The sequence below is a fragment of the Candoia aspera genome, chromosome 4 (assembly GCF_035149785.1).
Source record: "Candoia aspera isolate rCanAsp1 chromosome 4, rCanAsp1.hap2, whole genome shotgun sequence".
NCBI lineage: Eukaryota > Metazoa > Chordata > Lepidosauria > Squamata > Boidae > Candoia > Candoia aspera.
Window position 1 is genome coordinate 76889047 of NC_086156.1, and position 11391 is coordinate 76900437.

Sequence of the window (11391 nt, forward strand, 5' to 3'; positions counted from 1 at the left end):
TGAACTTGGGGTTGACAAGACACCCAGATCGTTTTCACACATACTACTGTCAAGTCTGACTCCTGTCCTACTCATGCCTTTTATTTTTTTTCTAGGCAGACAGAGAACCCCCTTTCTCTCTGTTAAATACCATCCATTTCATTTCAGCCCACTGCTCAAGCCTGACTGGATCTAGATTTTGCCATACATTGGGTAGGGCTATTAAAATTAATGAGTTTTTTGTTTGTCAAGCCCTATTCCAATAAGACTGCTGTAATTCTGGAACCAATCCATGGGTCTAGAATAAATAAATAATGGGAGTAAAGGAACATGTGAGGAAAGATGGGCCCAAGATGTAAGAAATAAAAAGCCTCTGGAAGGATGGGAAAACACATGATCTCTTAGTCATAATCTCTCTTTAAATTAAATAATGAGAGAGAGAAAAAAGAATAGCATTTTATTACTGCCTTCATTTTCCAAACAATAATAATTTATTTTCAAATTTGAAGCTTAGATTTATGACTGGAGGTTTTTTAAAAAAATGTAGTAACTCTAATAAAGTTTTAAAAGAAGATCACAGAAGAGTGTGCCAGTGTTGGAACCAGCTGTGTATTCTCTAAGGCTTCAATTAAACAGCCCCAGAATTACCTGTGAAAATGGAAGAAGGCTCCTTTTGCACCTCCCCATCACCCCGGATCAGGGACATTCAGTGGATTTTGATTTTACCGTAATTAGTGCATAAACGAAAAAATGTGAGAGTCATAGCCTAACACCACCCCCCTCAATTAGCCTCCAGTGCCCCTCCTTTCACCGTCCGGAGGAAGTTCCCGAATCGTCCTCCCTATAAATACCCCCAAAGGGTAACAGATTGATTCACAGCAACCTAGGCACCCGCTCGCCACTGGCCTCTCGCACCGCGCGGTCGTCGTTTTCTAGAAAGAGGGAGGAGAAAGTGGGCGAGACCAACAGCCGAAGCGGCCCCAAGGTTTTCCCGCAGGAGGATGAGTTCAACACAGAGTAAGTAGCGCTCGGGGCAGGTCCTCCCTCGTCGCGGCCGGGCGGGGCCCGAGGCGAGCGGGTAAGTTTCCGCGTGGTGGCGCCTGGCTCGGAAAGGGCGACTTTTCGGCGTCCTTTGGGGCAAGGGCTCCCCTGGAGGACTTGCCCGCCGCCCTTTAGGAGTCTTGCCTGCATTTGCAGTGGAGGACGAGTCCTGGCTTAGCTTCCCGGCCACTCGTCCTTGGCACTGACTAGGAATATTTAACAGGCTTCGTTTTCTAGCGCCCTGACGCCTACAGCTGTTTCTTCCAAACGAGCTGGGCGACTGAGTTTCAAAAAGCCCGCTGTAACTCTTGCAGGGACTCGCGCCAGGGGAAGCTAAAGGTGGAAATCCGTAGAGCTGCCACGTAATACAGAGACTCCCCTGACTCGGAAGGGTTGGGTAACGAAAGCGGCAGACCCGTACTCCGGATTGAGTTTCCTTGAGCTTGTTGCAGGTGTTGAAGTTATTCTGACGGACTCGGTTTCCCACCCGCTCGCGTTCAGATGCTTTATGATTTATTCTTGGCTCGCGCTATGGGGAGTTGAGCGGGACCTCTTCAGATTGAAACCACGCAGCTCCAGAGCCGCTTTCATGAATGAAAAGAGGTCAGGAATGGGGACTAGAGCTGATAAATCAATCACATGTAGGATAACTGTTCAGTGGTTTGAATCTTTTATGCACGAGTGCCAGCTTGATATTTCGGTGGTGCCCATGCGGTTCATAAGATAGTCCGTTTGGTGTTTTTTTTAACAATCAGTCTGTCCTCACCATTGTGTGTTCTCTTTTATCTTTCCAGGTGGTGGTCTTCTTCTGGTCAGTATTGCACTATGTTGGTTAACGTGCTTAGCTGCACCCGCGACGGAATTTTCTGGAGATCCTGGTTTGCAACACTTCGTTTGGAAAAATAAGCAGTTTGTCTCCAGGATAAAGAGTGATATCGTTGCACTGAATGAGCTTGTGGTAAGTAAATGCCAGGAAAAGAATGCTACATAGTTTGTGAGCCCAGTTTCTCAGATTGTTTGAAGGGATTCCTGGATAAGTTACACAGGCTTAGGAATTTGCTTTTGAGTCAGTCATGCACTGGATTGCTGTGTGCACAAGTTCTCCCCACGGGTGAATCTATGGATTCTTTAGGTAGTTTAATGAAAAAGTCTGCCAGCTACCTTGTCCAAGTCCTTCATTGCAGGGATGCAAAAAAAGTAAACATATAGCTGCAGGCTTGGTAGTTTCAGTTTGTCCTTTTCATATTAAGTTTTAACTAGATTTTCTAACCTGGAGCCTTGCATTTGGTTCTACATTTTCCAGATTTCCTAGCAGTGTGGTTATTGGCCATGGTAGCTTGGAAATTTAGGTGTTTCCTAAATTTCCTAGGTAATATAGCTAGATGAAATCCTATTTTTAAATTAATCTAAAATTCATAAAACATACCTGTTATTATATTGAAATGATACAGTGGAGTTTCAAAATAATGGAAAATGATGAATAGTGGAAGAGAACAAAGTCATCAGATTAAAACTATTGAGGTGATCAACTGAGTCTTTTGGTTTTCTTCCAGTGTTGGGTGAGCCTCCACTGAATTGTCATTTTACAGACAGAATTCCAAAAAGACTGTTTAAATCTCTACTTGCATAATTTTAAATAACGAGGGATTTGGGGAAGAATCTGGGTAACATAAGACTCTTATGAGATAAGGTAGCTCCTCAGATACTATGGCTTTAAACCAATGCTTCCCAAACTTTTTCCTTCATTACCCAAAAAAGCTTATCAGAAAGTCCTTTTAACCCAATAGAGGTAAAACTCTTTAAGGCAATTTAATGGGTTCATGTGTCTTTACCCAAAGAAAAACCACTTTTACCCAAATGTGGGTAATTTACCCAGGTTTGGGAAGCAGTGCTTTAAACAATTAGCACTTTAGATGGTGTGCTTTCAGTGTGCACTTAGATATAGTGGTATCCTGTTTAAAACATCTCCTGTAGATGTTTTTCTTAGGCTCCTGAGCAAAGGAATTAAAGTGTTGAACAGTGGCAGACCAGTTAGGATATGATTATAACCATGACTGTGCTACAGTGGAGAGTTTGCAGCTGGCATTCTATCCTTGGCTGCTAGAAGATGCTTCATGTTATAAAAGGACATGGGCCTCCAATGGAAATGTTGAATTTGGTCAACAACCTACCCATCCACCACAAACCCGTGTATTAGTAGGAGAGGGAAACCAGCAGTCCTGTGGATGTTGTTGAATTTCAACTCCCAGCAGCCTGTAATGAAGGAAACCTGGAGCTGAAGTTCAGCAATATCTGCAGAGCTACAAGTTGCCCATCCCTGTCTAGGGGGTTGCAATCATATCCAGAAAAGACTGTTTTCCTAGATAGTCAAATGATCTGCTAAAATGGCCTTTTGCAATGTGATGCCCTTCAGATGTGTTGGTGGCAGGGCTGGGAAAGCTGTGCTAATAGAATCATGGCCTTGGTGGGACTGGGATTCAGAGTATTAGTCATTTTCTTGTCTATTACTAATCACCATTAGCACATGGAGGACTAGAAGAGGCAAAACTCTGAGCCCTGTCACATAAAAACCACAGTGTTAAGCAGTAGTTACCCTGACCATTTTCTGGAATATTTTAGCCAGGTGGGAGTGGAAATACTAGCAAAAAATAGCCAGTTGAATATTCTATCCAAAAGGATGCTATTGTAGAAATCCAGAAAAATGACTCCGTGTTCAGAACATGTTTGTTTTAAAGAAAAAAATCCCATAAATTTAATCTTAAAGGATACATGTCAATCAACCAATGTCAGAGTGAAATGTAATCTGTAAATCACAGATTATCTTTTTGGGGTCATGATTATATTTGGAATGTTGGGAGCATGCTGTGAATATTCATAAGAAGGCTGTCATGGCAGATGGAGCTGGTCGTGAATATCTCGCTGTTTTTTCTAGCCTTCCAGGATGTTTCAGCTATTGTATACCATTAAGAAGGCACATTGTCAAACTTCATCCCAGGCAGCAGGCACCTACCATTTTTATTTTCTAAATGTCCATGGGGCTTAAGCTTGGTGGTGCAGAGAACTTAAAGGGCAAGAAGTTATTTGGAAGTTCCTTGATGCCTATGGGTGCCAAAATGTCTTCTGCAATAGTGACATAATTGAGAAAACAGTTACAGCCTAAAATCACTAGAACAATATACACAGACAACTTCAACATCCCATTGGGCTGAAATTTTCAGATAAACAAAATAGTTAGGACATTCCTTTTCTAATACTTCCCATAAATTATAGCTTATCTTTCCAAAGAGTCTTAATCTCATACAGCATTTCCCAGCACTGTGAACAGGGCCCAGCCCCTACTTAAACTACACGAATGCTTCTGTCTCATACTTTCCGGTTGTATGTAAGGTTGTGCCAACTTAGAATGTCAAAACTCAAAGGAGAAAATTGTCTGCAAACAAACCAGCAAAGTTCTGGCATTCTCAATGCCTTCCTCTTTGGGTGTGGGGAGGCAATAATTTGATTGGATCTGTCAAACAAATATGAAATATATTACAATTAAGGCTTATTAAACACAGAGGGAGAAAATCTAAGGAGTGGAATCTACTGCTTGACATTCCTTTGCAGCTCTTTAAATAGAATAAAAGTCTTTTAGTCTGCATTGTGTGGATAGTGGTTTATGTAAGAGTAGGGTATGCTGAGTAGGGTTATGAATTCAGTGCTAAAATTTAGCCTTGATTATAAGAAGAATCCTAAATCCTATCTTCACTGTAAATTGTGCCAACTTGCACTCAGTTTTAATGGGCAGAATCCAGATTTCATCATACTATACTTCAGGTAGTCTCAATTAAATCTATAGGGGGTTTTGAGGCCATTTCTCCATTGACTTCTGGTGTCTTTATAGCATCACCCAGATGTTGTTGAAGTGATATAAATTACTCTCATTACTGTTGTTTTGTTCTAGCAATGGTTGGATGACTCCAAAAGATGCTGCAAGTTGTTAGTGAAGAAATTACCTCAGTCACAGCTAACTTTAAGATCTATTGGTTTTAACTGTTCAGCTCTGAGTAAATATAGGTTCAACCCCATATTTTTAGTAGAGCATAATTTGTTTTGTTAATCATAAGAAGATGAAAAGATATAAAGAACAGTAAACTCCAATAACTGGGAGTGATATCCAACAGTCCTCACTGGCTTCTGAGATTTCCATAGGCATTACTCATGTACTTTAAAGCATCCCACTTAAAGGTTTAGAAACTCGGGATGTTTTGAATGGTGAGCCTCAAGATAAGCATTTGCTGTCTCAGAATGTAGCATCATTCTGCCTTTCTCAATACTTCTATTTGCAAGTCAGCTCTATCTCATTAAACCCTTTATAGTCAGATAAGTAAGTCAATGGGCATTCTTTTAATATGACATACGTTGTTCCAGTGCAGACACTAAATCTGAAGAGGGAATGGGTCCTGCAATCTTAAAATACAGAAGCTAACCTGCTTACTTCCAGGACTGGGGTTGACAAGGGACAGGTACCTTGCTTAGCTTCTCTCTGCTTCAGTGGATTTCAAAGTATTGTAAAAATAGGATTTGGGGGGAAGGATTTTGTAGAATACTGCTGGGGAACAAAGATATGAAAACACTCACATATGCTTGCTCCCTTTTGGAATTACAAACACCTCTTCAGTCTCTTTATTTTTTTTCTCTAGCGTAAAGCATTCAGCCTTGGCAATGATAGAGAACTGATGATGATGCAGAAAATCCTGGGCATTGAGCAAGTTGATGTTTCCCATTGCCCACAGGACCTCTGTGACATGGTTAGTAGCAACACCCATCTAATTATAGCATAAATTAGCTATATAGCATTCCCCTCAACCCAGGAAGTACTAGGGCAGCAGATAATTTTGTAAGGAATCATGGGAATATTTGGAATTTTGAAAGCATCTGTGGGTGTTCTCACAAATTGGCTGCCTATGTGCTGTATGTAAAATGGCTACTAAGACTGAGTATGGATACAAAATTTCCCTTCCTTATAAGCAAGCTGGTAAGGCTGCTTATCTCCTCTAGGGTCTCAGGATTGGTTTTTCCCAGACTGGCTTTACCTTTTTTCTAGTTGGTGGCGGTTCTCTCAGACAAAGCACTGGGCTCTAGCCACCAACTATTTTTAATTTCCTAAAAATGCCTTTGGGATCTCTTTGGTTAGCAGAGGCATTCTTGTAAGCAAAGATAATGCTAAAAGCTGGCACTTTGCTTTACCAGATGCCTCCTCCCCATTTTTCCTTTTTTGCTGAAGGAAAATAGACATGGTTACTGTAAAACAAAATGAGGTAAGACGGGGGGGTCTGGGCTGGTGCCTGGGGGATCTCTTCCTGTTTTAATGCGAACAATTTACAGGGTAACCCTGCCGTGGGTAAAAAGACTCTCTTGGAAGTTGTATTATCCATAATCAGATATCATAAAAGTACTGTAGACAGACCTAAGCAGAAATAAAGCAGTACCAGTTTTAAGCCAGCAACTGCACTTACCCCCACAAATCCCCACCCACCCACCCACCCACTCAGCAGCTCGTCTTTGTGAATGTGCTGCATAAGCTTTCGTTGCCTATCCTTTCAAGTTTTTTTCCGTATCCACCATAACAAGAATGTGCACCCCGTGTTGTAGGTCCATGTAATGTAGGCCATCTAAATCAGTATATTGATTTCATTGGGGATGGAATAATCGCATGTATTATCAGTGGCCTCTGTTTCCTCTACTGCTAATCAACTTAGATATAACCAACCTTCCTTTTAATGGTATTCCTGCCCACAAATGAACATATTATCAAGTGCAATATTTCACAATCTTCCTATAATTTGTTCCTCTTCCTTCAAGGAAGTACATTCAACTTCTTGATGAGTGCTTAGTTTAGATTTGGCCATTAGTAATTCTGGAGTCATGTTCAACTTTGAAATTTGTTATTCCTTAACAAGGTGAAATGGCATTGAACACTTAACCCTAACCAGTAATGAAAGAAGACAACTGTGCACATATTCTAATATTACTTTGCATCTGCCTTGTCAAATCCTAAAAGTTCTAAAATGTGTTCTGAGCTTTAGTCAGCTTTTTTAAAAAAGCCAGATCTTAGTTTCAAAATGTATATGTTTGACATATCCCTCCAATACAATAATCTTGGGATACCCAACATCTCCAGAGAAGAACGTTACAAAATAGGTAAATAAATATCACTGATAACAGTATTAAGATAAAGTTCCCCTGTCTGTTTTCTCAGCAAATATTTCATAAGAGTCTATAGACTGAAGTGTGGGTGCATGGAAATCTGGAGCACCCATATAGATAGGTTGTCTACATCTATTTTATTGTTTAATAATTAAAATGTATGTTTATTCAGAAACATATTTTTCTGCTGCCACCTTTTATGACTTTATTAATTTTTCCATCCTTAATCTATCAATTAGTATCTCCCAGGCCTGTCATTGGTTAAAATGGTAGGGAAATGGAGTTGCTCTTCATTTTTCTGTTTATTCTTCATTGCTTAATTTACATCAGCAGAAATCATTTTGTTCATATTTATCCAAATTAAGCCATTTCTAACATTTCAATCCTGGGGTAGTGTCACTGTCTCCTTACCTCTAATCATAATTGTAATGTATACAGCTATCAACTGTTGCACAGCAGAATCAGGTTTGTTTTCACAGTATGTATGCATTATACTGTGGAAATAACTTTATTAATTTCAATAATCCTGTCCACTTTCTGGAGAACGGAGTCTGACTTGTCTGTGAAAAGCTTCTGTGTTCCTCAACATAGCAGAACTTGTACAGCACCGCTGCAATCGAATTAATAATTTTACTGAAATTGGAGTAAGAAAGGAATGCATAATAACTTTCTTCCTTCCCCATTACATCTGTTTCATGCAGGAAGGATGCTTCAATCAGATACGGGCAGGCCTCCAAACCTACTCTGGCTATCTCTCATATGTTAGCCAAATCCTAACAACTTACACTGACCAAGTAGCTAATATTCAAGTGGATGTTTCCAACTTGTCCACCAACATTCAACAGCAGGTGAGAAGTTGCATAAATCCTCTTAGGTTGGGAAAGAAACAGAGCTAGATAGCGAGGAGAAACCACCCAGTTCTATGGGAGTGACAAGGTAAATGTATAGTATGGATGGGTGAATATACTATAATAATTTAGCAGGTCTCCTACCTGGAACTTAGCAATTCCCTGTTGGTGGATGTTGATGAACTAGGAAGGCAAGACTCCAAACACTGCTTTTATGAGGGCTGGGCAGTACTTTAGATTCAGTTTCCAAAGGATACTTTGGAGCATATGGAGCATGAATGTAGCACCTGTTGCAACACTTCTAAGGCTTTATCTTTTTCTGCGGTCCCACAGTAGCTGTGAAAGATAGCCACATGTTCCTGGGAAAGCCTGTGGCTCTTTCTGCTATTGGAGATAGGGGTTATTTTCATGTTCCAGAGCACTTCTTGAATACCAGATCTAAGGTGCTTTATAGCCCTGGTAGTTGCAAGATGCACACTACTCCATCCTCATAGAGAAGCCATGCCCCTGTAGCTTGGTGGGTGCTTTTGAAGGAATCTAAGAAGTGGACTACTGCTTCAGGACCTCAACTATGGCCAAAAGTGCTGTTTTTGCAGGATGGTTTTTAAATACTGGCCCCACTTCATCTTCAACAGTAATGGCCATGGAAGTTATTTTTGAACAATTGCATATCCAGTCTTGTGAAAGGAAGGGGACTTCTGCTTTGCCTTGGTCATATTGTAAGCATAAATTTCCAAGTAATAAATACTTGAAGTCATTCTTCTTTGTATTGTGCATAATCCTAGTGCCTAGTTTTTGCATACGTTTCTACTGTACTGAACTGTATCTTAGACAGTATGAGCATTTTTCCTGTTCACGTATTAATTTTAACATACACAATCGGCGGCCTGTGAGTTGTAGGCAATCTTCAGGAGTGCCATATAGAATTGTTGCTGCAGCTGTAGTAGGGCAGTGAGCATGGGTGTGTGCATGCATGAGGAAGTAAATGCATTTGTGTGCATTATTTTGCTTACATCAGCTCAAAATATATTTATGAGCATATCCCTTGACCCATTGCTGCTTGTGAAGCAAAGATGTTTCTCTCTGCTTTTCTGGAGGCACTGGGACCATGCTTTCCCATGCTGGGTTACACCCCATTTTCTCTTGCCATGGTGCACACAACCTTATTAAAATCAGGTTACATGTGGAGGGGACTTGAGGATGTGATGGTGACAACATTGGCTGCAATAGCATTGATCCAAGAGTAGCATGCAGGCCTATTTGGATACTGCCAGAATTAATATGCAAATGTCAATTAATGTGAGATTCCCCCCTTCCCCCAATCTTCTTTCCTCTTCAGATGGAAGAAAGCAGCCTGACCAGCGTTGTCTATCCACAGGCAGAAAATGAGCCTAAATTTGTGAAAATTCAAAGAGAAGTTGGAAGCTACCTGGTCCTCCGCAGTCTCCAGAAATTTATGGATAGAATTTTCCGGGCCCTGAGGCACTGTGGTTCATGAGAGGAATCTATGGAGAATTCTCCCCAAAGACTTTGAAGCTGAAATAATTCTGTCCACAAAAGGAAGCCCTAAGACTTGCTTTTACCTGACAGGACTGCTTTGACTGGTAGAATTCCAGCTTCTGTCTTTGTTTTTAATTTATTTTAAATTTTTATAAACCATTTTTTACTGAAAGTAGCGGACAATGAACTAATCCAAATAAATTCAGCTCTAAGTAAGGGAAATATTAGCTGGGTTTGTACAACATGCTAGATTAGACTAAAATGGGGTCAGGTTGCTTGAGAGTCAGCATGTTGTGAAAACCCAGCCATTGTCTTATATTGTGAACACTGCCATCCTGTTGAGTTGTAGTATGTTTTAAAACTGGCTGTTTTAAGTGTTTACAGAATAGCATTAACTTCAAATGACTATTGGTATGATATTGAGAGAAGAGCATCTTACATGTCATGGTAGTTTGGAGATGGGAAAACTTGCCTTCAGAATCTTTCACCACCTGAGAGGCTGCTACAGTTAAAACTTTAGTTGTTTACAAATGATAGCAATTAAGGTGTAAGAAAAATGGAAATATTTATTTTCAAATGTCTTAAATACTTTGTAATGTAACAGCTTTGGGCAAGATGGTTCAGAAATGTACTCTTCCTGGGATGGCAAGTTCCCAATTACCTCACGCCCCTCTTTCTCTCTCTGATGAAATATCACTGTGGTCAGTTTTTAATAGATTGTTAATGAGTTTCTTTTAATTTATTAGCTTATTTAATATTTATAGTGTCAGAGTTTTGAATCTTGAATCTGGACTTCAGTACTAGATATTTATTTAATATTTATACCAATGCTGTCAGATTAATAGAAAACAGTTGCTTAGGTTTCAGCCATTCTTACGTTTACAGTTTGCAGTGCTTATAGCCTTGTGTGGCATGTATGTTGAGGTACATACAGTGTTAAACTACTGTTTAATATTTAAACATAAGAGTACTAGTTGGTAGTAGCTAGACCAAACTACGGGACGAAACAAAAGGGAAGTTTCCAATTCCTGTCTTTATTAGTGTTCGGGGCAAATGGTACAGTCCAGGCATACAGTACATTTTTACAGATGGGAAATGTGCTACAGGCACGTGTAGCCTCCTCTTGGAAGAGGTTCAGTTCATAACTTCTACCAGCCTCTATCCTTAGCCATGCTATCAGGCATAAAGTAATAGTAGCATAAAAAGTTGAGTAGCCCCTAGGCTGCTTAGCCCTGCTTTATATACAATAATTCTGGTCCAAAATAAATTCCAGACAGAAGTACAGTAGTAAACAGCACTCCCTCTGCCAATGTCCTACACCATTTGCTAGACCAGTTTCTGCCATCACCAAGCCACCTATGTTAGGTCACCAGGCACCAGCATCTTCTCTGTAACGGCCTGGTGGTAGAGGCAGATGGACCAATTCTAACAAGGCCAAGTGGTTAAGATGATGCCGTTTCAAGCTTTAAAATTCAGAAGCCTACAGTGTTAATTTGCTGTAGAATCCTATGTGGCGGTGATTATTTAATAATCTATGGATCTTATTTTGTTACATTGGAATTAAGTTATAATTTAAATGATTTGAACACAAAGGGAAAGAGCCACTGGAGTTGCACTCCGTTCCTAACTACTTGAATTCTATTTTTCTTTATTTAAATGCAGTCATTTGCCGAACTTGATGCTGATTTCTATGGAATCCCATTGTCTTTTGTGTTCAGAATGGCTTTACATTTTGGGAGAGAGTTACAGTAGATTTCAATCCAGGCTAATTGTGCTTGTGTTCAAAGTTCACATAGAACTCTTGTTATTCAAGTTCTCCAGCTGCTGGTGTCTA

At 40.2% G+C, this 11391-nt stretch overlaps 1 protein-coding gene across 1 annotated transcript; it reads left to right on the forward strand.

The window, feature by feature from the left end:
• The first annotated feature begins 1613 nt into the window (after positions 1-1613).
• On the forward strand, positions 1614-10648 carry LOC134496324 (myelomonocytic growth factor-like). Its single transcript, XM_063302057.1, has 5 exons — positions 1614-1623; positions 1815-1978; positions 5703-5810; positions 7911-8057; positions 9397-10648. Exons 1-5 carry the CDS (start codon positions 1614-1616, stop codon positions 9553-9555), a joined length of 588 nt encoding a protein of 195 aa, XP_063158127.1. The 3' UTR covers positions 9556-10648.
• Positions 10649-11391: the final 743 nt, after the last annotated feature.